This window comes from Lithobates pipiens, unplaced genomic scaffold (assembly GCF_037356315.1).
Source record: "Lithobates pipiens isolate NorthernLeopardFrog02 unplaced genomic scaffold, aLitPip1_a1.2 Scaffold_28, whole genome shotgun sequence".
Classification (NCBI taxonomy): domain Eukaryota; kingdom Metazoa; phylum Chordata; class Amphibia; order Anura; family Ranidae; genus Lithobates; species Lithobates pipiens.
The window spans coordinates 155,513,882-155,540,810 of record NW_027507789.1 but is presented as its reverse complement, the minus strand read 5'-3'; the positions used below and the strand labels follow the sequence as shown (position 1 = coordinate 155,540,810).

The window sequence follows — 26,929 nt, the reverse complement described above, 5'->3', positions numbered from 1 at the left end:
CCTGGAAATTCCCCTGTGACGTATAGGTATTTTACAGGGGAAAAACAGAGCTGCCGGCCAGCAGTAAAAGTTAAAGTGCTGGTCGGCAAGTGCTTAAAATCATATGAAGTTTAAAACATACGAGAAGCCATGCTATGAATAGTCCCAATTATTATAAGAGAAACCTTGATTGAATATCAACACAATACATATCCATGTTTGGAGTGGTAAGATAAATCCCTTCCTCAATGGCACCACTGATTCACATAAAAAAAGTGCACCGTCACCTTAAGAAAGACTTGCTTACCACATAGCAAGCAAAATGGGCATATGGCTATAGCCCAGCCAAGGCCTTTACTTGCACGGATGATCTTAGGAACGACTATCACAGGGTAGATGACTGTATCAGCCTTTTCACAATGGCACCGCTGTATAGTCCGTATGCACCTATTTACTTATATATTTTTAAGGTTTATTTCTAATCTTGCCTTGGGCCATCTTTCCTGGTTTATGGAAGGGCTGCCCATAGTCAATATGGTGTTGGCTGCCAAACACTCGGAATGAGGTCTGGCTCTGTTATAAGGTGGTGAGTCAATACACTGGCCGTTACCCATAGACGACGTCACTTATGACGAAACACATCTGGGAGGAGGGTACATGTTGACATCAACACGCTGTTGTACTAGGACGCCGGGTGTTTGTTGTAAGCCAGCGTCCTAGTACAACTGCGATTTTAAAACCAAGCACAGGCAGTCCCCGGGTTACAAACAAGATAGGGTCTGTAGGTTTGTTCTGAAGTTGAATTTGTTTGTAAGTTGGGACAGGTAAATTTTTTTAAGTGTAGCCCCAGCCAAAAAAAACAATGTTTAAGCTTTTTAGATAGCATAGGGAAGGGTTAGTACCCCTGGAATGTTTGTTTTGCTGTCTGTGCCCCTGTTCAGAAGATTTCACCTCACTTTGCCCCAATGAAAATTGTATTTTGAAATTTTTGGGTTGTTGTGGAAATAAGCCTCGATGATAAAGCATCAGTGGAGGTGTTCATACAAAGTACAAAGTATGAACACCGATCTATCTCTTACCCTAGCAACTCCTATCCCCCCCTTCAGTTAGAAGACACACTAGGGAACATAATTAACCCCTTGATTGCCCCCTAGTGTTACCCCCTTCACTGCCAGTATCATTTTTGCAGTAATCAATGCATTTTTATTGCACCGATCGCTGTATAAATGCCAATGGTCCCAAAAAATGTGTCAAAATTGGCCGATGTGTCCGCCATAATGTCGCTGTCACGATAAAAAAAAAAAAAAAAAAAAAAAAAAATCGCAGATCGCCACCATTACTAGTAAAAATAATAATAATAAAAATACCATAAAACTATCCCCTATTTTGTAGACGCAATAACTTTTGCGCAAACCAATATACACTTATTGCAATTTTTATTACCAAAAATATGAAGAATACATATCGGCCTAAACTGAGAAAAAAAATTGCTTTTTAAAAAAATAAATAAAATGGGGATATTATAGCAAAAAGTACAAAATATTGCGTTTTTACCAAAATTATCAATTTTTTTGTTTATAGTGCAAAAAATAAAAAACGCAGAGGTCATCAAATACCACCAAAAGAAAGCTCTATTTGTGGGAAAAAAAGGATGTCAATTTTGTTTTGGTGCAACATCGCCGACCGCGCAATTGTCAGTTAAAGCGACACAGTGCCGTATCGCAAAAAGTGCTCTGATCAGGAAGGGGGTAAAATCTTCTGGGGCTGAATTTGTTAAGAACATTCAATTACAATGTGACTTGTGTTGCAACTGTATATGCTATATTATATATTCATTTTATTTGTTTTTTGTTGCCACGAAAGTGGAGTTACCCTTTAAATTTTAGTAAAGAAAAAAAAAAACACCTTTTCATCCCACGACACAAATGGTAAATTGCCTTTCTTTTTTATTTAAATTAAAAGCCTTGTGAAAGCTAACATTGTAAATACAACATGTGTAGTGCACACTGTACAGAGAGAAAGGAACAAGAACTCTTCTGGTGCAGATGCCCAGTAGGAACAAGTCTACGGGGGGGGGGGGGGGGGGGGGGGGTAAAAGTCCTGAACTGGCACAGCGGCTGTGCGTGCAGCACAGCCGCACCCCCAAAACAGTGTAAAAAGCATATTAGCGGAAGTATAATTAAGCTTTTATGCTCAGGGTTACCGGAAGAGGGGAGGTAATAAGGCACCTTCCTGCAGGGGGGTGGGGTAGTATAAAAGTGGGAATGTTCTGGTCCAGCCAACAGACTGGTGTCGGGAAACACACCCTTCTCCCTTCAAGCTCATCAGCATATGATGTGCTGGTAAATACATTACCCTTACATTTTACCAGGTAGAAAGTGCCTTTATAGTCACATGGCCACACTTTGTTCTCAGCAGGAAACTCCATATAACTGTCAAACACTCTAGCACACTTCAGCAATACATAGGATGCTATAGAATTGTACTGGTTACTACCAGGAATTTCAGGCTAGTATTCCACAGAAGAAACAATGCTACTATACTGTGGCCCCCCGCATTTCTCGATGGGGTTCCCAGCTGGAGCACAATAGCATGGTGTTCAGGGTCCTACATAGTTAGGGTGCGTTTTCCACTAAGCCTCACAGCTTCTTTGGCACAAGGTGTGTCTTGAAGTGCTTGCTGACGTGGTCGCTGCGAGTAAACCTCTTCTGACAATGAGGACATTCGAATCGCTTGTCACCTGTACAGGGACAGCAGAGTAAAAAATAAATCAATACATGTCATACCTGTGGGCCAGTTTGTCTTACATGTGCATTTTGTGCGTTCATGTGTCACACACCTGTGTGCGTGCGTGCGTGCCTCTGCAGCTCGTCGCTGCGGGTGAACCTCTTTGTACAGAATCCCCAGTTGCACACAAATGGCCGCTCCCCTGTGTGTAGACGGACATGGGCCCTCAAGAGTGATGTCTTGCGAAACGTTCTGCCGCACTCAGGAATGTGACATACGTGCCTCTTCCTGCCAGGAGGTCCCCACCTGCTGAGAGTGACAGTGTCTCTCCTCAGCCCAAAAACATCTGCCCTGTTTCACCAACCCCTCCCCCACCCAGACCCAGCACTTTATCAGCCCTGTATCCTGCTCACTCTCACCCCTTCTCCCCGTCCTTGCAGTTCGGACATGTACAGGCAACCCTCCTCCTCTTCACTCCCGGCTGAATTTCCCCAGACAAGGCCTGTTCCATTTGCAGCTGTATCTGGGTAGGGCTGAGACCACTGATGGCCACGTTATTACTGGATACATTCTGGACACTGAGCTGCGGTTGCCCTAAGTAGACACATAAACACAGGAGTGGGTTGGTTTATGTAACAAAAAAAAAGAAGAAAAGCAAATTAAATGAATCTTAAATTTAGCTTTATTTGCCTAACTGTACAACTCTTATATGATGTTACATAATCATACTGGGATATACACCTGAAGCATTGGTGATGGTAACAGGCACCCCTTGCATCGAGACTCCATTGATGCTAATAGTTTGTATTGCCTGGGCAGTGGCTGCCAGCTGTGCTGTATTCAGATTAATGACGCTCCCTGCTGGAGCTAGTTTGGGTAAAGACCGTTCTTTGCGATGGATGTTCTTCTTGCCAGGTATGCCAGATTGTGTTGCAAGGGTACTGGTCCCCCCTGAAGCTCTGGGCTGAGGCATAGGGGGAACATCTTGAGTTAGCAATGGTTGTAGTTCTCCTGTAGATGTGCGGAAGTATATCTGTTAAAAAAGAAGAAGAGGTAATAAAAATGTAATACAAAAACTAGGGGGCACCCAAGAAATATACAAGATAAAGACAAAAGGGCAAAAAAAAAAAAAAAAAACAAACACGTAGGACCCTCTCAAAAAGATATGAAAAAGTGGAGAAAATTAACGTGATTCTAAAAGGGTTTTTTATTTTTTTTAAATCACTTAAGTTCCGCCATATAGCAGTTTTACTTCTACAGAGCGGCACCTCTGCTTCAGATCACGTACATACAAGTGAGCTGACTCTTCCAGATGCGACCGATCAGCTGGTACCGCAGACTTACTGTTCCCGTTGGCACCCGGCGATCATCAGGCAGAACGGCAGTATGCCTATGTAAAACAAGGCAGATTGCCGTTTTGACAGGAGGGAAGGCACTGATCCCGTGTTCCTGCAAAAGCAGGGAATATATTTCATCACTTCCCCTAGTAAAAGCACCTCAACACAATATAGTAAAAACACTGGTTAGGCACACAGTTAAAGGGGTTGTAAACCATCAAGGTTTTTCACCTTAGTGCATTCTATGCATTAGGGGAAAAACCTTCTGTAGTGCCGCAGCCCCCCTTTTACTTACCTGAACCTGATTGTTCCATCGACGCACAGCAACTCCAGACACTGTCTCAGGTCCTCATTGGATAGATTAACAGCAGCGGGAGCCAAGGGCTCCCACTGCTGTCAATTAAATCCAGTGAAACGGGAGCCGGGGCCGCACACGCACAAATGCCCCCTATGGAATGCAGCTCTCCGTGGGGGCTCTCGAGAAGAGGAGCAGCCAGGAGCGCCGTTGAGGGACCCTAGAAGGCGGATCGGGCCGTTCTCTGTACAAAACCCTTGCACAGAGGAGGAAAGTATAACATGTTTATGATTTAAAAACACGAACCTGTAAAACCCCTTTAAGGCCTCTTGCACACTGCAGCTTGAAAAGGCTCAGTACAGCTTTTTTTTTTTCTTTCACCGAGCTAAAATACAGCCCATTCATTGTAATGTGCCTTTATATGCACACAGGAATATAAACAAGCGATGTGTATTCCCCCTCCTCCCTGAAAGGAACCAACTGTGACACGGGGGGGGGGGGGGGGGGATCCTAAAAGCGAAAGTACAATTTTTGGGTGGAATTACACTTTAAAAAGAAAGCCATGTAAGAAAAAAAGTAATCTCTAAAAGAGATAATGGATAACTAGCACCCTCTGATCAAAATCAGCTAGTAACACTGATCCTGTAGAAGGCTAGGGGGAGGTGATAAATAACTAACACAATGACTAGGCATTAAATACTGTAAAACTATTCCAAGAATCAGTATGGGGCCAAATCCATCGTAGAGGAGCAAAGGTCAGGAATACACCTACAAGCACTTGAATAAGTGGGAAAAATACCAAAAGGAACCATCTTTTAGGAACCAGACCCCATGCAGGTCCCTAGACTTAGAATATCCCAAGCAGGGAAAGGATGAACAGCCAGAAAAAAATAATTATCTGTCTGTGGAAATTCCAGAGAGATACAGATTTTATTAGTAATGGATGCTTCCTTAACCACTTACTTACTGGGCACTTAAACCCCCCTCCTGCCCAGACCAATTTTCAGCTTTCAGCGCTGATGCACTTTGAATGACAATTGCACGATCATACAACACTGTACCCAAATGAAATTTTTATCATTTTTTTCCCACAAATAGAGCTTTCTTTTGGTGGTATTTAATTACAGCTGGGGGTTTTATTTTTTTGCTAAACAAACAAAAAAAAAAAAATATCATGTTTAATAGTTTGTTATAAAATTTTGCAAACAGGTCATTTTTCTCCTTCATTGAAGTGCGCTGATGAGGCGGCACTGATAGGCTGCACTGGTGGGCACCGATAGGCATAGTTAAGGCGGCACTAATAGGCACAGATAAGGCGGCACCGATGGACACAGATAAGGCGGCACTGATGGGCACAGATAAGGCGGCACTGATGGGCACAGATAAGGCGGCACTGATGGGCACAGATAAGGCGGCACTGATGGGCACAGATAAGGCGGCACGGATGGGTGGCACTAAGGGGCACTGATAGGTACCACTGATAGATGGGACTGATGGGCACTGATAGGTGGCACTGCTGGGCACGGATATGTGGCACTGGGGTGCAGCACCTATGTTGAGGCAGATTGTGGGCACTGCTGGGTGGCACTGTGGGCACTGCTGGGTGGCACTGACAGGGGGGGGGGGGACACATTTTTTATTCATGTGGCAAAGCAGGGGGCAGGTGGGCACTGGCAGGGCTGGCCGTGATCGGGACTGATGTCCCGATCACGGCCGCCGGTGATCGGCTCTTTTTTTTTCTCCTCGCGCTGTCAGCGCGAGGAGGAATAATAGCCGATTACCGGCTCCGTTGTATCACATGATCAGCTGTCATTGGCTGACAGCTGATCACCTGATAAGGGGTCGGGATCGACCCCTTGCTCGGATCGGTGATCAGGCGAGTCTCAAAGACTCGCCGATCACAGGGCGCGCAGGCCGCTCGTGCACGGGACGACGTCAACAGACGTAGTCCCGGAAAAGGAGATCCGCGCTGTAGCCGTCATTCGGCTATAGCGCGGGTCTCAAGTGGTTAAGAGGAGGAAGGAGTACACTTACAAGAAGATCCCTGTTTAGGTTGGGATCATCATACGCAAAAGATATGAAAATGTTTTTTCAGGCTAGGCACAGAGTGTGATGGGATGTATTCAGTGGGAGAATGCTCCCAGGATAAATTAATTGATAGCCCCCACTTTGACCAAAATCCAGGAGGGATGTAGATGGATAAATAGCCTTCAGTTGCAAATTGTCCAACATATTTCGAGAGTTGCAAGGCACAGAAAAATGGCACAAGAAGGAACTATATGGAGAGGAGATTCAGGATCATAAAGATTGCTTTAAGTGGGAAATGGGAAGAATCAGTTAGGTTTCATGTACACACAGCCTACTTTGACCATCGGAAAACATGGCAAAAAAATTAATAAAAAATTGAAATTGTTCCTATCCTGAACACAATTCTTCCATGCTCAGGAAAGAGAAGTTGAAGCTGCCATAACAGCTCCTAAACTCTGGAAAAAAAAGCCTGTCTGTACATTGACACAGGCTTTCATGGAGTTGAGTTGCAGGGTTTTTTACTATCTCTTTAATGGAAAATAACTCCACTGCAGAAAGGAGTGAAGGATTGTGTGAAATATGCACTCAGATAGATTTCTACCAGGTTGGGTGATAATCATAGATCCCAGGTACTTGGAACAATTTGTGAAAAAATCCAGAAAAGGGAGTAACCTATAAACCTAGATCAAAAATTGTAAAGTGGAGCTACAAGGAAAAGGTTCAGTGTAACAAAGTGCTAAGATACAAGTCAATAAATGATTCAGTCAAACAGCAAGCCAGCTACTTAGAAAAGTGGGGGTAAGTCTTCAAGCATAGCTATGAACAGATAAGACAGACGATTTTTTTTACTTCTGGATCTGCCTCTTCGGTGGGCGATGAGACCAGGATTGTCTAGGAAGTACTGCTATAGGCAGCAGATAAGTAGGGGGTCCTGCTCCTCTACAGACCTTCTGCATGTAGGTAGGTGTACACTTAACCACCAGTGGTGTCAAATGATCTTGTCAAAGCAAAGAACTAAAAGAGGTGTCTACTCCTAAAGGGCCGTGTGAATTAAATGTTTATAATTAGTGTGCCAGGCAAAAACCCAAAGTGTTCTTTGGAGTGATCAGACAAAAAGCCCACAGGAGACTTAAGTCTAGTTGTAGACAGCAACTGTAAAGCAATGCATTAGACATTTGCTCTAAAAGCTCCAGGGTATGAGAGTTTGACCTTGAGACTGACATAACATGGATGCAAAATGGAGTCACCGCCAAGAACAGGTGAACAACTATATCACATATAGCAATTCAAAACTGGCAGAATGAAGTCCAACTGAGAGGGAAATCTTTGAACACCCTCTGAGATTTGGTGGTTTACAAGTTAAATACAGTTTTTGCTAGAAAATGGACATATATATATATATATATATATATATATATATAAAATTATAATGTTTGGGGGGTTCCAACAGCCTAGAGAATAAAATGGCGGTTGTTACAATATTTTTGTCACACTGTATTTGTGCAGCAGTCTTAGTGCCCGTTCACACAGGTGGCGACGCGACTTGCAGCGCGACTCACAGACGCGACCTGCACACGACTTCAGCGGCGATTTGCAAAATGACTTCTGTAGAGAAGTCAATGCAAGTCGCCTGAAGTCGCCCCAAAAAATAGTACAGGAACCTTTTTCTAAGTCGGAGCGACTTGAGTCGCTCCTATTAGAACGGTTCCATAGTACAGAACGGAGCGCGACTTTTCAGGCGGCTAAGTCGCCTGACAAGTCGCGGTAGTGTGAACGGGCACTTTAAAGTGCCCTTTTTATGGAAAAAATAAATAAATAAAAAAATACACTTTTTTTTAATTAAAAAAATAAGACATCAGTAAAAGTTAGCTCAAGTTTTATTTATATTGTGAAAGATATTGTTATGCCAAGTAAATTGATACCCAACATGTCACGCTTCACAAAAATCTCTATAGGCGAAGTTTAAAAAAAAAAAAAAAAAAAATAAAAAAAAAAAATTCTACAGGTTGCATGTTTTGAGTTAGAGGTCTACGGCTAGAATTATTGCTCTCTCTAACGATCGCAGCAAAACCTCACGTGTTGTTTGAACACCGTTTTCATAAGCAGGCTCTACTCACGTATGCTTCTGCACACGAGTTCAGCGAGACAAGGCGCGTTCACATTTTTTTTTCCCCTTATTTATTTAGCCTTTTATATTTTTTATTGTTACACGGTTCTTTAAAAATAAAAAAATACATAGTGTGTCACATTTATTCCTATTACAAAGGAATGTAAACAAATTGTAAAAAAAAAAAAAAATTAAAAAAAAAAAAAAAAAAAAAAAAAAATTACGACAGGACCTCTTACATATGAGATCTGGGGTCATAAAGACCTCAGATCTCATTTACACTAAAATGCAATAAAAAAAAAAAAAAATAAGTTGCTTTAAGAGCTATGGGCAGAAGTGATGTTTTGACATCGCTTCCACACTGCAATGGTATGGAGACATCTTCTGCTCACCGTCTCCATGCCAAGCCAGGGAGAGGACCCGATCGCCTCCGCCACTACCAACGACTCCTGTAAGCGCCGGAGAGCGGTGGGAGGGAGCCTCTCCTGCCGCTGATAAAAGTGATCTTGCGGCGATTCCGCTGCAAAGACCACTTTTATCTGAAACTGGGCCGCTCACTGAAGAACAACAATAAGTGAAGAAACAATGAAGAAAATAAATTAATAACTATGAATGTGCAAATGTCACTTCATGCACATTCACAGACAAAGACGCATAAGAGAATATAGCGTTAATGGCACAATCCATTCATTAAATAAAAGTCCATATAAGCACTTGCATATGGAATCATAAATTAATCATAAAACTCTTCAGGCACTCATGCTCGCCTCTCCCTAAGATTCTCCTTTTAATTCCAGATTTCCTCCAATTTACATCCAGTTCATACAAAACAAACAAAGACAGGCAATCATTGCTCAGTGATCATTGTACGAAGTCACCGCTGTCCCCTGTAGTCCGGCGCATCCATCTTCTCGGTGGGATCTCTCAGCTCCGCGCTGCTCATTCGGCGAAGCCGCGATGACGCCACTCCCGCGCATGCGCACGGGAGCCGACACGCGCTGCAGCTCGGTCGTTGAAAATTGCCGCACTCAGTGCGCCTGCGTGCCGCATGTGCGGTGTCTGTCTTTGGGCAAATATCTCCTAAACCGTATAGGTTTAGGAGATATTTCTTGGACCTACAGGTAAGCCTTAATCTAGGCTTACCTGTAGGTCAAAGTGTGTTGTAAGGGTTTACAACCACTTTAAGCTCTTTATATGTTTACTGCACCTTAGCACCTCTACATTGCACTTGATATAAATAGAAAGTTGATTGCAGCGCACTATTACCCGAGATAGATCTATCTATCTATCTATCTAGAGAGAGAGATAGTTTCAGAACACCACTACATGGTTGCAGCGTGATCATTTGTTTTTTTTTCTATTTTTTATATGTATACACAATTTTGCATTGATATTCTCTAGCGTATCAGCGCTTGGATTCACATTTTTATATCACTGAAGAAGAGGATACCGGGGTTATGGTAGCTAACTGCTACCATAGCAATGATATCCCTCTTCAAAATGCCGATGTATATCGCCGTGATCTGGTCCAGAAGTGGCTAAAAAGGTAAGCAAATCATCAGCCCATTTGGTGATTCATTCATTATTGCAGATGACTGCAGCGTCACCAGTGGGCAGAGACCACTTAATACGTTCTCAAAAACTCTTTGATATTGTCAGGAGGGAGCCACGATTCCACAGGCTTTTTCCAGGCATTGTAAAAAGAAGGTATTACAAACAGAATGTAATGTGTAGGCCTTGGAAGTCCCAGTTTTATAAGACCCAAATGCCTGGTACTGACATAAAATTACACATAGGTTGGACTTGATAAACTTGTGTCTTTTTTGCAACCTCGCCTACTATGTAACAGGCGTATCCCCTAGTTTCAGGGTAGAATGCACTGCATCAATAGGAGGTTTAAGACTTTTTAAACAGTCTTTAGAAGAAGGCTGTGAAAGTTCTGAATACGAGATGGTAATAGGAGCCCCAGGAACTCTGAAAAAGGGCATGCTTCACTGCATAGCAGAGAACTAAGCCCAACAGGTCCCTTCATGGAATACCGATAAACCCCATTAACAATATGGAGCTGAGGTCGAACACAGCAGTAGGACTTTCCTCTGTGCATCTCTGAAAAGGCAAGCTTCACTGCATAGCAGGGAACAACTAGGCCCAAAGTAAGAGATTTACTAAAACATAAGCGTGCAAAATCTGGTGCAACTCTGCATAGAATTCAGCTTCCAGGTTTTATTGGCAAAGCTAAACTGAACAAGCTGAAGTTAGAAGCTGACTACCATGCACAGCTGCACCAGATTCTGAGTGCTCCATCACAGGGAGCCAAGGCTTTATGTAATCAAACTCAAGCAGCTGAGGCTGATGAGAGTCACAGGTGCCAGAGGTGACCAAGTGCAGACTGACAGTGCAACAAGGCCAGATCGTAAAAAATCTGCAAGGATTAGGAAAAGCAGGAGGGGGAATAAAGGAAAATAAGAAAAAGACAAAACAAAAGACATGGAGGATGCATGACGCTTCACCTAGTGGATGACATCAGCACTTGGCTCTCTTAGCTCAAAGCTTAAAGAGAGATCAATTCTCTTCTTATGCTGCAGCGGTGACCTGTCCCTCAGTGTCATGTGCAATGGCTATTGGTCTTTGGGGGAGAAGAAGCAGCGGGGACGGGTCTAGCTGGGGGAAGTAAATCTTTTTGTTCTCCTACACCTAAATAAGCAATTAAAGTGGTTCTAAAAGCCATTTGTTTTTTTTTGTTTTTTTTAAATCTAACCACTTCCCACCCGGCCAATGTACATATACGGCCAGGTGGGAGCTGCCTCCTTCTGACTGGACATTCAGGAACGTCCTTCAGAAGGAGGGGAATCGCTCGCGCAGCGGCGCGATCCCGATGTGCTCGTGTCACGCAGACACTGCACATCTCGGATCGGCAGGAGGGCTCTGTGATTGGCCCTCCTGATCACATGATGGCCGTGTCCAATCACGGCCGTCATGTGATGTAAACAAACAGCCGGTTGCTAGGCAATCGGCTCTCCTCACACGGAAGTCATCGCTGAGGAGAGGAGAGCAGATCGCTGCAGCCGGCTGATGATCAGTGAGTATGAGCTGTTTTTACAGCTTTTTACTCACTGATCACCAGTCTAGTGTCAAAACACAGTGTAAACACACATGTCACCACACATGTCCCCAAATAATAAAAAGACATGTCCCCCACATATGTCCCACTAAAATCACATGTTCCAATGATTATCTGCACACATATGTACGTGATCACCTGCGTACATATGTCTGTGATTACACAAACCAATCATTATACACTTAACGGAATTTTTTTTTACCAAAAACCATGTAGCAGATTACATTTTGGCTTAAATGTATGACAAAATTAGATTTTATTGGATTTCTTTTAAAATAGAAAATATAGTTTTTTTTTTCAAAATGTTCGCTTTTTTTGCGCTTATATCGCAAAAAATAAAAAACAGAGTCGTGAATAAATACCACCAAAATAAAGCTCTATTTGTGCGAACAAAATGTTAAAAATTTCATTTGGGTACAGTGTAGCATGACCGCGAAATTGTCATCGAAAGTGCGAGAGCGATGAAAGCTGAAAATTGGGCTGGGAAGGAAGGGGGCGAAAGTGCCCTGTATTGCAGTGGTTAATGACAGCAGCGGGAGCTAATGGTACCCACTGCTGTATCTCAGCCAGTCAGGAGGGAGAGTCCCAGACAGCTGAGGCTGGATCGAGATAGGGCTCAGGTAAGTATTGGGGCGCTGCACCACACCACAGAATGTTTTTTTATCTTAATGTAGAGAATGCATGAATATTTAAAAATAAATAAATAAACACCTTCTACCTTAGGAACCACTTTAACATTTCAGTTTGATCTCATTTAGGAGCAGGATGCAAAGTCAATAGAACCATATTAACACCATTACCTAATCAGTTTGCCGGGGACAGCAACTGATTGGTAGCCCAGTACCTGTTACCCTGAACTATTACACTAGAGCTACAGGCACAGTTTACTGCAGAACATTATTGTGGTAAGTTAAGGGCTTTTATACCTCCCCACCCAGAACCTCCATCATGGACAGTAGCACAGTACTGCACATAAATTGTATTGTGGGTTGTAGAACGTCTTCTCTCCATTCCGTGATTTAAAAAAAAAAAATTATAAATCATGTTATAACTGCACTTCGTTGCAAAACAAGTAATCATGTGATTGATATTTGCCAAAAAAAAAAGTCCAAAATGTCTTTCATTTCATGCACACTTGTTTTTGGGTCTGTGGCTTCCAATATTGAAAGTGGTAAACAGTCATACAAGGAAGCCAATTATTGCCACTGGGCTATTAAAAAGGAATAAAACATTATGAGGGTTTACTGTAATTCCAGTTTCCTCACCGATTGCTTTCGAGTGCTTCCCATCTTTCAGGAGCCTGTAGGCAGGGCTGTGACATCACACCCACAGATTCTAGCTGACATTCACCACTCAGTTCATCCGCAGACTGAGTGATATAAGGAGAGCGATCACAGCAGGGAATGGACACACACCCTTTTTACAAATTATGACAGGGATGCTTCTGTATGCGTCTTCTACACACACACACACACACACACAATGTCAATCCTCCAGAAAAGGGGAGAACTGTCATGGAGTTGCTGGACACAGGGTGATTACTGTGAAATGGGAACAGGCCTGTGAGCAATACCAAGCTTAAATCCTTACTCCAGGTACACTTTATATAGTGCTGTCACTAGATTCATTTAGACTTACATCCATTTGAAGCCAGGCAATTAGTCAGAAGGAAGCTTGCAATGGCAGACCTCTATTTATCTCAGCACAAGCTCCCTTTATGATTTCAGGATCAGAGGTCACTGAAGCCTATTTAATGGCAGGAGTATGCATTGGTTAACTTAGGTATACGTGACCTACCATCATTTTAGGTTTTACAATGCATTTCTTTGTAGGACATGAGGCTTTTAAGGGAAGAAAGAAAGAAAGCAGATGGAGCCCACACACGATCGGATCGCACATTTTCCGTCGGAAAGTCCGACCGTGTGTACAGGGCATAATTGTATCTGATCATCACAGGATTAAAACAAACAGAGCAACACTAGGAACCCTGCCTAGTCTGCAAGCTAGCAGCCACCCAGTGTTGGCTGCTAGCTGAAAAAATGTTGCTTCATGTATTCTCAGTTTAAGGGCAAATAAAGCATTTTTTTGGCTCCTGCAAACCAGCTGTTACAAGATGCGCGCCGCGCCCCCCCCCCCCCCCCCCCCCCGGAACCCTGCTTGGAGAATGGAGCATGTACCATAGTCAATAACTAGGTCAGTTAATGTCTCTCCTTTGAGCCCCATGAAATAAGCCAGAAGATGCAAACATGATTCAAACCATACTGACTTCTAAGTACAGTAGTGTTTAGGGAATGTATTGGATAAATACAAAAACATTTATATGAATCTGTCACTTTCACCTATTTTCTGTAAAGGCAGGAAATGTTCCTACATACTATACATCTTGAGAATGTTAACCTTACTGGTTGGTTTATGGGTTATCTAAAGCTGAACTTCAGGCAACACCTTTTGGGACCCAACTAATAACAGAGTTGGTTTAAAAAAAAAAAAAAAATGACATTCCTCGATCTGTGGTCATGTGACACTGGGGGAGATTTACTAAAACCGCAGAGTGCAAAATTAGGTGCAGTTCTGCATAGAAACCAATCAGCTGCCAGGTTGCATTGTCACAGCTTAATTGAACAAGCTGAAGTAATGCCCCATACACACGATGAGATTATCGGACGAATGATCGTCCGGTTTTTATTGCATGCTAATCTCAGATCGAATCTGATGAGTTTACTAAAGTCACGAAAATTCCCGCACGACAGAAAAAAAAAATTCGGAAGTGATGTCATGTGTTGTAATGCATTTGTATTGCATTTTAGAACGATAGCTGTACTGATTAAACTAAAATCGTACGATCTGGCATCATACGAAAAAAAATTCCGTGCATGTCCGATAGAATAATATCGGATGAACTGTCCTAATCGGCTCTCGAAAGCTCTCTACTAACGATCCGATTATCGTACGATCGCTTCGAAAGCGGTATTTTCCGTACGATTTTAGGATCGTGTGTACGGGGCATTAGAAGCTTACTGGCTCCCATGCACAGCTGCACCAGATTCTGAGTGCTCCAGTTTTAGTAAATCTCCCCCAAGGCGTCTCAAATCTACTTCACTGCAGAAAAGGGTCCCTTCTTGGTGTCCCAGTCGCTGCAATTGATACTTCCTACATTGTCCAGCAGCAGAGTCCTCTAAGCCCTTGTCCACACGGTTGGAGATTCCGACGGAATGTGTCCGATCGGACTGTTTTGTCGGATATTCCGACTGTGTGTGGTCTAACATCGGACTGTTTCCGTCGGAGTATCCGACGGACCAAGTTTTCCAACTTGTTGGTAAAATTTTCAGACAAAATGCTCCGATCGGACATACTCCCATCATGTGTAGAGAATTCCGATCGGACAAAGTGGCACGCATGCTCAGATCAAATTCCTACACCAAAGCTATTGGCTACTAGCGTGAACGTAGTCCCATCGTAACGAAATAACGTCATCACGTCGGATTTTCCGACAACTTTGTCCGACCGTGTGTATGCAACAGTTTCGGACAAAATCCGACGGACTAGTCTACACTTTTAAAAGCAGTGTTCCAGCCCGTATTAAAAAAAATAAAATAAAATGAATTCATTGTCAGCAGCTACAAATACTGTAGCTCTGTAGCTGCTGACTTTTTAATATAAGGACACTTACCTGTCCAGGAATCCTGCGACATCGGCACCAGTAGCCAACCCGTCTATTGGCTCTGGGTGCAGGCGCCATCATCCTTACTAAAGGAAACAGGAAAAAAGAAAAACCACAAACACTCCTGCGCTAAAGTGAGCTGACCATATAGTCACAGGTGCCTGGTCAAATCGTGGATGTTCTCATGGGTGCCTTGCTGCCCTCTAGGACATCCTAACAATACTGTGAGAATAGAAGAAAAGGGGGCACACTGGCCTAGTGCATTATCCAACAGACAGTCCTTCAAAACGCGTCAACTTTGGCAATTCCAGATACCAATGCGAAACAGCCCCACATGTGGCCCGACAAGCGTGTTTTTATTTCTGCTTGTGAGTAGACATCTTTATAGTTTTATTCCATTTTTTTTTTTTTTTATAAATCTGTTGGCCAATGTACTAGGCCAGTGCACCCTCTTTTCTTCTATTTAAACAGGAAGTGAATCCTTGCGGCTTCACAGCCTGTTTCCTACTGGGCATGCGTGAGTCGCACTGCACTTTCTGAATGGTCCTGATCGCTTCTGGGACATGTGCGAGTCTCCCAGAAGGCAGCGGGGGTGGGAGGGTTGGTTTCCAGAGGGGGGCAGTGGGTTCCGGAGTGGCCATAAATGACGTAGGTCACCGCGGAGCTTGTGGGAGCGAGTACCGGGGGGGATGTTTGGAGGAAGCAGATAAGCGGAGCTTCTACTTTTGAGAGGAACTCCACTTTAAGTTCTAATTTTTATAAACAACAAGTACGGGGCTCACAGAAGTTTAATACTAATGTTGCCACTGCCACAAATAAAGTGAAAGATATAGAAGCACTTGTCTTATGTCGCACACACACGACTGGACTTTGACGGGCTAGGTTCGATTCCGCCGGACAATTTAGATGGTGTGTGGGCTTCATCAGACCTTTGCTGTCTAAAAATCAGGACGGACTTTAGATTTAAAACAGGTTTCAAATCTTTCTGAAGGACTCAAGTCCAGTCGAAAAATCTGTTTGTATGCTAGTCCGACGGATGAAAACCGATGCTAGGGCAGCTATTGGCTACTGGCTATGAACTTCCTTATTCTAATCCGGTCGTACGTCATCACGTTTGAATCCGTCGGACTTTGGTGTGCTTGTGTGTGGCCAAGTACGTTCATTACGTTCTGCCGAAAGTCCGTCTGGAAGACCGTCGGACCTAGTCCGTCGAAAAGTCCGGTTGTGTGTACGCAGCATAACACAAAGACCATCCTCACAAAACAAATAGTTTGCAGAGCATTTCTCACAATCCTATCATACGAAAAGCATCCAGTTGTCAGATGCACTGCTAAAAGCACTCAAAACACAAAAAAGGCAAAACAAGCTGGATATAACTCCACAGCATATGTGCATAAAGCAGTCAATGAAAACCCCCAAAAAAATTCCTGAACTCTTCCAATCTGCAGAGAACCAAGCTAAATTATTCAGCAATTCCTACAACTAGAAATCGTAATTCAAAAAATTGCATGATTCTTAGGGGTTAAGAGGCCTCAACTTGTAACAGAAAAAGGATCAGATTAAGCAATTATATTTTTCAAGCAAGAAAATGGTTGACAAGAGAGCAAAAAAAGGACACCTGACTACTTGCCAAAAAGGTCAGTATATACTTTTCTGTCCCAAGAACAAGCAATTGGGGGGGGGGTTGGGGGGAACAAAATCTCAATACAGTATGCTATCATTTGTATGTAATAGTACCTGTGTGGGTACAACCTCGGTATTATGGACATTTTGTACTGCTTTTTGTGGCACGGCTGGCAGAGTGGCCGATGCTGCTTGAACCACCCTCAGTGCCTGTTGGGGTATTTGCACCATCTGATTGTCCGTCTTGGGCTGTACCAGTTGAAGTACGGTCGGCTGCCCTGTGCCTGGGCTCTGGACAATCACCAAGTTGCTACCTGCTTGCAGGATGTTGTCTGCTGTTGTCTCTATCACAACAGTCTCTACCTGCTCCTGGGACGGGGAGCTAGGTGTTGGTGCTGTTTGAAATGGTTTCTTGCGTGCCTTTTTGCACTGTTTGCTTGGGAGAAGCTGAGAGCTTGCTTCATTGGAACAGTCTTGTAGACTATTAAGAGGCAATGCCAGGGTCAGGCTGTTGCCAGAAGTTCCAGTCACTTTCATTATGTTGTTGGGCTTTTGTGGAGGAGCAGGTTTTATGGGTACGTGCTTGGTGGAGTTGGAAACAGGAGCAAGCTGAAGAGTTGCCCCACCATCAGTGGAACTGACAATCTGGAACTGAGTTCCCATATTCTGTGGAATTCCCTGGTTGGTGGTTTGCACATTTTGGTAACGGCCAGTTTTGCTCACAGGGTTCTGGATGGTGAAGAAGAGCTGTCCATTAGTAGAGCTGAGCTGTGGAATCTGGATGACATTTCCTTTAGCAGACAGAATGCCTATGGCAGTTTTCCCTGGACTCACTGGCAATGGTGCAGGCTTTATAGGTATGAGTCTTTTTCGGGCTGGTCGTGATTGTACAGGAGGAGTCTCAGCCGATTCAACTGCAGGGGGTCCAATCTTACTGCACGTGGCTGCAAGGAGAGCCAAGGGAGAAGGCTGTGTATCCTGAAAGGAAGAAAAATAGTATAGTTTTAGTTACAAATTCCATTGAAAGAGTTTTCTGATCTCTGTTTAAAAGTGCAAGAAAGCACGGTTAGGCTTCATGTTCACTGCCTGCTACTAAAACTGATGTTTAGGAGCAGTTGGGCATTTTTCCAACTGCTCCTGAACTCTCCTCTATGTTATCTTATCAGTACATGTACACAGGGTCATTTACAGTTGTTTCTAGGCTGTTGAGTTTAGAGGCTTTTTTGGAATGCAAAAAAATAAAAATAAATAAAAAATGGGTTCAGAAGCTGCGTTTAGAGGCATTTCAAGGGCTAAACACTTCTAAACATGGCTAAATGTGGTAACTCACATTTAGTTGCATTTCGTTTACAGGAGTTATTCATTTTTGGCTATTTTGAAAAAAAGAAACCCCCCAAAAAAACCTTTAAAAATAAAAAACGCTTCTAAAAACACAAACACGGCAAAGCACCGGTAAACGCAGCATGTAAATTCTGCGAAATGTCCCGTGTACATGAAGCCTGAATATGCCCAAAAATATTGTGAGCTGACAACTTCATATGCTCTCTGCCTGTGCACAAGGAGAGGTTATGGAGATGAACAGGTCTGTGTTCTTTAATCCATCATAAAGCGAGTAGGCAGGGTTGGCATCACATGCTTAGGAGCTAAATATACATTATGTGGTCATGCCAAAGAAGAAAGTGGCACCAGAGATAGATATATATATATATATATATATATATATATTTTTTTTTTTCACACACTTAACTAGTGAGTGTTTTTTTTTTATATTCTTTTTAATAACTACACCTAGATAGAGGCACTCTCTGGCTTTTGTTTTTAATATTTTAATATGTGCATTAGGATTCTCTAGACCTAATCTGAGAGGAACTGGAGTTCCCTACCCCTATCCTGGCCCCCTTATATGTGCCCTGCTAAAGACAGCGGGGGTTCTAGTCAGTGCAATAGCTTATTCATTTTTTTTTTTTTTTTTTATCAGCACACTACAGCTTTTTTTTCTTCTTCTTAATTGCAGCCTGGTTAACGGTATAAAATATGGAGAAATATGCATGAATTGCATAGATGGAGATGAGGAGAGGTCTTTGTTCTTTGCAATATGGCAGAAATTAAATAGGCAGTGCTGACACCACTTGCTTGGGATATCAAAGCTAAAAATACAAGGGGGTTTATTTACTAGAACTGGAAAATGTGGTGCAGCTGTGCATGGTAACCAATCAGCTTCTAACTTCGGCTTATTTAATTAAAGAGGAGCTCGTGTCTCTTAAGGCCAGGTTCACACCTATGCATTTTTATAGTGAATTTTCAGTCTTGCAGAATCACTACAGTCCATTTATCCATCTGTGCATTTTATGGAAAGGGCTGGGGACTTTTCTTTTGGGTTTTTGTTTCAATAGATTTCAAATGGATCAAAAACGTGTTTTGCAAAATGCAACTGGAATATGCAAACTGCTACCTGCATAGGTGTGAATCAAGCTTAAGTGAAAATGAAAAGGTCAGCAGCAACAAAAACTGTAGCTGCCGACTTTGAATAAACAGCCACTCACCTGTCCTACGTTCCAGTGGTGTGGTGTGCCGCCCCCCCCCCCCCCCCATCATCGGCCAACTGATTTTGAATAACAGTTTAGGGAGAAACCATAGAAAAACATGCAAGTATTGCATATGTGCGTTAACCCTTTCACCGTAAATGTCACTGTCAACATCAGAACATCACCACTGCTGGAAAGCTCAACCACTGAGGTGACCAGTACCCCACAATATACCTGCTAATATTGTGATCACAACCACAACAGAGGTGCACAAAGAGGTTCTCCTAACCCCAGAACCAATGACTGTTGGTGTGAGCATTTTCAGTTTAAGTGTCATTTTAAAGGCCCTTACACAAGATCAGACTTTTTGACAACAAACATGCAAATTAGCTGTTTTGGAGCAACATCCGACCGTGTACACGCTCCATCGGACAAACTTTTTTGGTTTTCATCTGACTTTTGTTGGCTCTGCGAACAGACAAACTTTCTGGCAACAAAAGTCCGATGGAGCAAAGTCTGATCGTGTGTACAGAAAACCATAGGACTTTTGTACAAAGTACAAACAGGCATGCTCAGAACCAATGCAAAAGATCAGACAACAATACAGAAGTTGACCAAAGGTGGCGGTAAAGAGCAGAAAAACACGTGATTTGGTGAAAGTTGACTGAAAAAGTCCTGCTGTGTGTATGCAATACAAGTTCAGGGCCGACGCCCTTTGTACAAAAATCCAAGGGAAAGTTTGTACAAAGTCCTATTGTGTGTATGAGGCTTAAGACTCTCAGTGTTGGTTGAAGCAGACATCAATCTAATTTATTAAATACATTCCTCAAATTTTAAAATCAAGCAGGCAAATAGGTTTTTGAAACAGCAGAATAAATCCTGTTTACAATATATGCTGAGAAAACTATTGATTTCCACTGTATGACCAACACTTCTACAGAATCAACAAACCTGGGAAGTCGAGGCAGCTGGTTGTAGGTATTCACTGGGACTTACTGCAGCGGTTGCCGTCATGCTGACCTGAAAGCAAAATTTAAAAATTACTGTCTTTATGAGGGTATTATAATTGAGACTAAAATATATATATATATATATATATATATATATATATATATATATATATATATATATATATATATATATCTCAAAACACATAAAAAAGGATCAGTTTAAAAATAAACTTTTCCATTTTTCAAGCATGTAAACACAGCGATACCAAAATCTGCATCATTAACCCATTTGGCAGATCTTGCCTTAGTTTCTGTATATGTGAGGAGTGTCAGACAGAGCATGGAAGTGGGAGAAAACCTTACTGGTGACACAGGTTGCAGGAAAAAAAAAAAAAACATTTTTTAGTATAGCAAAGAAAGTTTACATGCTTTATCATCATTGTACTGCAGTTATCACATGGCATAATTCTCTTAACTTCCTGTCTAGGTAACAAAATTTGTCACAGGAAGGGAAATCAAACAAAATCTGACAAAAAAAGAAAAAATGAATAATAATTCAAACAGAACATAGAAATACAATCCTGGCAGTTCTAACCCTCCCCCACTTTATCCAAATCAAGTTTTTATGCAATGCAAATCTATTGGACTGAGCTTCCCCATTGCTCACAGGGTATATCCATCCTGCAACTTGTTCAGTGAGAAATGTCTTAGTACTGTTATTGACACACATCAGGCTTTCTGCATTTGAGAGGAACCAAGGTGTCTGCAGTAGATGGGTTTTTAAAAAAAATAAGTATTTTTTTTTGTACTCCCCATAAAATTCCTTCCCATGTGTTCACTGAAGGACACAGCCTGGTACCTAATCTTGACTGTAGGGTTAGATTGCTACTTCCAGGAGTAGAACACCAAGTACAAAAACAAAAGAACCCCCTAGAGACGGCCAAACCCCATACAGTGCCTTGCGAAAGTATTCGGCCCCCTTGAACTTTTCAACCTTTTGCCACATTTCAGGCTTCAAACATAAAGATATAACATTTTTATTTTTTGTGAAGAATCACCAACAAGTGGGACACAATTGTGAAGTGGAACGAAATCTATTGGATTTTTGAAACTTTTTTAACTAAGAAAAAAATGAAAAGTGGGGCGTGCAAAATTATTCGGCCCCTTTGCGTTAATACTTTGTAGAGCCACCTTTTGCTGTGATTACAGCTGCAAGTCGCTTGGGGTATGTCTCTATCAGTTTTGCACATCGAAAGACTGAAATTCTTGCCCATTCTTCCTTGCAAAACAGCTTGAGCTCAGTGAGGTTGGATGGAGAGCGTTTGTGAACAGCAGTTTTCAGCTCTTTCCACAGATTCTCGATTGGATTCAGGTCTGGACTTTGACTTGGCCATTCTAACACCTGGATACGTTTATTTGTGAACCATTCCTTTGTAGATTTTGCTGTATGTTTGGGATCATTGTCTTGTTGGAAGATAAATCTCCATCCCAGTTTCAGGTCTTTTGCAGACTCCAACAGGTTTTCATCCAGAATGGTCCTGTATTTGGCTGCATCCATCTTCCCCTCAATTTTAACCATCTTCCCTGTCCCTGCTGAAGAAAAGCAGGCCCAAACCATGATGCTGCCACCACCATGTTTGACAGTGGGGATGGTGTGTTGAGAGTGATGAGCTGTGTTGCTTTTACGCCAAACATATCGTTTTGCATTGTGGGCAAAAAGTTCGATTTTGGTTTCATCTGACCAGAGCTCCTTCTTCCACATGTTTAGGGTGTCTCCCAGGTGGCTTGTGGCAAACTTTAGATGAGACTTTTTATGGATATCTTTGAGAAATGGCTTTCTTCTTGCCACTCTTCCATAAAGGCCAGATTTGTGCAGTGTACGACTGATTGTTGTCCTATGGACAGACTCTCCCACCTCAGCTGCAGTTCATCCAGAGTGATCATGGGCCTCTTGGCTGCATCTCTGATCAGTCTTCTCCTTGTCTGAGCTGAAAGTTTAGAGGGACGGCCAGGCCTTGGTAGATTTGCAGTGGTCTGATACTCCTTCCATTTCAAAATGATCGCTTGCACAGTGCTCCTTGGGATGTTTAAAGCTTGGGAAATCTTTTTGTATCCAAATCCGGCTTTAAACGTCTCCACGACAGTATTACAGACCTGCCTGGTGTGTTCCTTGGTCTTCATGATGCTCTCTGCGCTTTCAACAGAACCCTGAGACTATCACAGAGCAGGTGCATTTATACAGAGACTCGATTACACACAGGTGGATTCTATTTATCACCATCAGTCATTTAGGACAACATTGGATCATTCAGAGATCCTCGCTGAACTTCTGGAGTGAGTTTGCTGCACTGAAAGTAAAGGGGCCGAATAATTTTGCACGCACCACTTTTCAGTTTTTTATTTGCTAAAAAAGTTTAAATTATCCAATAGATTTCGTTCCACTTCACAATTGTGTCCCACTTGTTGGTGATTCTTCACTAAAAATTAAAATTTTATATCTTTATGTTTGAAGCCTGAAATGTGGCAAAAGGTTGAAAAGTTCAAGGGGGCCAAATACTTTCGCAAGGCACTGTATCTGCTATAGGCTGCACAGTATAGACTACTGCATAAAGCACTATAGACCAAAAAAACGCAATCCTAGGGGGTAGGTGCTGTGTCCATCAATGAGCACATATGGCGAAGGAGTACTTAAAAATCAATTTTCACTTCCACACTTTGTGTACACCCAGCAGCAATCACCGCTCTCTGACGACCTGTCAGTAATGCGTACGTGCTCAGCGGCCACAGCTAGCCACTCACACATGGCAAAAATAGCAGCAGGAATCAGTTTCCTGCTACTGTCATTCACACCGGCTCAATTCGCCCATACCAATATAGCCTCAAGCAAGACTTAATTTATTAGTAGGTTCAGGAGAGGCTAATCTCTTTATTGTGGTCTATAAAATATAGGGAGCGGCAGCAAGAACCTCAAAGTGCTAGCAACACTAATCTCATAAGGAGTCCACGTTTGGGCAGATTACACAACTGCACTAAAACAGCATGCATATTGCCAGTTAGAGGATCAGTCTACTTAAAAGTGATAGGTTTGTCTATAGATGTAGTGCTGTTGCAAACAAACATTTAGGCTGGATTCACATTATTGAGAATTGGAAGACGGTTTCTCTGCATGTCAGCAGCTTGTGACCAGCTCTCTATGGAGCCAGTTCACACATCTCCGGAGTGGCTCCGGTGCGATTTGCACAGGCGTCCAGTGCGTCTTCTGGTCCGTTTCAGGTCGGAAATCAGGCAAACATTCGGGCTGAAATCAGACCTGTCTACGCAATGCAAATGCAGCCATACAAACTGTGTGGCTGAATTTGCATCACATTCAGACCAAACTCGTGCGGGGCCATTTTTTTCTGTCCACACCGCAATTGGATCGCAGCATGGGTGTTCACACCCATGCAATCCAATTCTGTAAATTGTGCTGTGTTTTGCAAACTGATTGTGAGGTGTTGATAACATACACTCCGCAATCAGTTTGCATGAACAGGTTGCGATTTAGATGTGGTGCGGATTTGCAGAAAATTTGGGACCACATCTAATGTGAACTGGCTCTTTTACTAAATAAAACAAAGATGACATACAGCTTTGTAATACTCGAAATGACATGTATTTAGAAAATAAAAATATATATGTTAAGATTTTCTCTGAATATTTACCTTTGCTGTATTCTCAAGAGAGGGGTGAGTAAATACAGTCTTTCTGCAAGCTCATCTCATTATCTTCTTCACAAGGTCATCTTACATACTGAATCTATGCAAGTCCAATTAAGGGGAAGAAAAAAAAAAGTTAGATTCCAGAGATTTTTTTTTTTTAATTGTTGTACAAACACATCAGCTGACCAAAGCAACCAATGAAATCCAACTTGCTACTTTGTGCTGAAATGAAAAGGATGACTTTTTTTCCCCACAAGTAAACATTTAAAGCGCAACTCCACCTGTGTTGAGAAAAAAAAAAAAATAGCCATCGGGGTGATTAATGTACATACGGCTTGTGTTTACATCCTGTGATTGGCCCTTTACCTCGATCTGTAAACAGGCGAAGTCCATAGGACTCAGTGATCACAGAGTGTGGTGTGCACCGTGCAGGCTGCGTGATCACAGGAACGTCCATGAATGCCCTTCCCGCAAACTAAGGCTGCGCTGTAGCAGTTTTTCAGCTCTAGTGCAGGCAGAAAGCAGTTAAACCAATGATGGGGCGTTATTGTCTTCCACTGGTGCCAGGGCATTTTTACTCCCAATAGCTGTAATATGGCCCCCCCTAAAGCCTGCAGGACAGTAAACTGGCCTTTTGTTTATAAAGTTTGGAGACCCCTGGTCTAGGAGTTATGGTTAGAGGTCAACCGATATGGGTTTTTCTCTGGCCGATGCCGATATTTAGAAATCGTTTCGGCCGATGGGCGATATATGATGCTGATTTTTTTGGGACGATTTTTTCCCCCCCCCCTTTTTTTCCCCCCTTTCATCTCATAAAATCGAACAGACACCTTTCCCACTGGGGCGTTTTTCAGACGCTTTTGGGCTAAAAATAGCACCTGTAAATTGCCTTCAAAATGGCTCCCCTGCAGTCTGTGTGAAAGCCCGAGTGCTTTCACAATGAGGAGATGCGCTGGCAGGACGTTAAAAAAATTAAATCCTGCAAGCATCTTTGGAGCGTGTAAACCGCTCCTCCACCACTCCTGCCCATTGAAATGAATGGGCACCACTGCTGAAGCACATGCAATGCGATTTGGCAGCAGCGCTTCACAAGCGCATTTAACCCCTTCCTCGGCCACTAGCTAGGTTATAAGTGCCCCGCTAGCAGCCGAATAGCACCGCTAAAATAACGGTAAAGCGCCGCTAAAACTAGCAGCGTTTTACCGCCAACGCCTGCCTGCTCCAGTGTGAAAGCAGCCTTCAGTAATAAGTGATACAGACATTTTTTTTACATTTAAACATTTATTAAACAAAACAAACCTCCAATCACTTCACTTGTATGTATAATTTAGATAAACAAAAAAAAAAAGAAAGAACTATTAAATACACAAAAACAGGTACTCAAAAAAGGGCTAACTTTACTGTTTTAGTTTTTTTTTTTTTTTAAATCGGTGTATTTTTTCCAAAAAAATTGCGTTTGAAAGACCTCTGCGCAAATACCGCGTCACATAAAATATTGCAACAACCGCTATTTTATTCCCTAGGGTCCCTGCTAAAAAATATATATATAATTTTTGGGGCTTCTAAGTGATTTTCTAGCAAAAAGTGTCAGAAAAGATTTAGTCTTTAAAGCGGTTCTCCACCCTAAAGTGGAAGTTCCGCTCATGTGATCCCTCCCCCCCTCTGGTGCCACAATTGGCACCTTTCAGGGGGGAGGGGGGGTGCAGTTACCTGGATAATCCAGGTATCTGCACCCACTTCCGGGACAGACCGCCGCAGATGCCCCCCCCCCCCCCATTGTGTTCTGGGAAACACACAGTTCACAGGACACAGCGGGGACCAGCAGAGACGCGCAGCGCGACTCGCGCATTCGCAGTAGGGAACCGGGCAGTGAAGCCGTAATGCTTCACTTCCAGATTCCCTGACAGAGGATGGCGGTGGGGGCAGCAGAGAGACAAGCAATCGCTCGTCATCTGCCACCGACATCGCTGGACCCTGGGACAGGTAAGTGTGAATTTATTAAAAGTCAGCAGCTGCAATATTTGTAGCTGCTGGCGTTTAATATTTTTTTTAAAGGTGTAGAACCGCTTTAAATGGTTAAACTAAGAACTCAAGGGGGTTCAATCCATTGAAGAAGAAACATTGTATCTCTTTGCTCTTTTCTTGGCAGACTGCCCAGAGAGGAGGAAAGTCGCTTCACTGTCTTCAGACCTGGTTCACACTGAGGCGGCACAACTTGCAGCGCGACTGCCTCAGGCGACCGGGATCCGACTTTAGCAGCGGCTTGCAAAATGACTTCTGTATAGAAGTCAATACAAGTTGCCCCAAAAGTCGTACAGGAACCTTTTTCTAAGTCGGAGCGACTTGAGTCGCTCCGATTAGAAATGTTCCATTGCACAGAACGGGACGCGACTTGTCAGGCGGCTAAGTCGCCTGATGAGTCGCCCCTGTGTGAACCGGCTCCCAGGCAACTTACACCGACTTTGACTTCTAAGTCTTTTGTAAGTCGCGCTGAACATATAATCGGCCTTTTTATCAGCACAATCGGCCAATGCCGATTAATTAAAAAATGCCAAATATCGGCCGATCTATCGGTCGACCTCTAGTTATGGTTAAAGTGGATATAAATCCGAATTTTTTTTTTTATGTCATAATGTATTGTACAGTATAAGATTTCCTATCATTTGAGCCCAGTCTTGCCACAAAGAGTTAATGCAGCTCTGAGCAATCCTCTTTTATTGTTCAGTGAGATAAATCTTGACAAACAGAGAAAAACTTTGTCAAATCCTCCCCCTTGCTGTTAGCGACAGGCGATTTACATATCTTGTGCACTAGCCTAAGGCCCCTTTCACACTGAGGCGGTTTTCAGGTGCTACAGTGCTAAAAATAGCGCCTGAAA

The 26,929-nt window shown here is 42.8% G+C and overlaps 1 protein-coding gene across 5 annotated transcripts in view; it reads right to left on the bottom strand.

Moving 5' to 3' along the window:
* Positions 1–1,908: 1,908 nt before the first annotated feature.
* Positions 1,909–26,929, bottom strand: part of SP2 (Sp2 transcription factor) — a 40,672-nt gene continuing 15,651 nt past the window's right edge. For 3 of the 5 annotated variants that reach the window (XM_077459735.1, XM_077459736.1, XM_077459737.1), the window contains exons 2-8: positions 24,055–24,148; positions 20,355–20,423; positions 16,993–17,856; positions 3,448–3,739; positions 3,126–3,300; positions 2,819–3,015; positions 1,909–2,719 (exon numbers count right to left, since the gene is read on the bottom strand). In XM_077459735.1, coding sequence (XP_077315861.1) covers positions 2,619–2,719; positions 2,819–3,015; positions 3,126–3,300; positions 3,448–3,739; positions 16,993–17,856; positions 20,355–20,417 — 1,692 coding nt within the window. In that variant the 5' untranslated portion in view covers positions 20,418–20,423; positions 24,055–24,148 and the 3' untranslated portion in view covers positions 1,909–2,618. The remainder of the gene's footprint in view (positions 2,720–2,818; positions 3,016–3,125; positions 3,301–3,447; positions 3,740–16,992; positions 17,857–20,354; positions 20,424–24,054; positions 24,149–26,929) is intronic. The other 2 variants (XM_077459738.1, XM_077459739.1) reach the window with 2 other exon arrangements.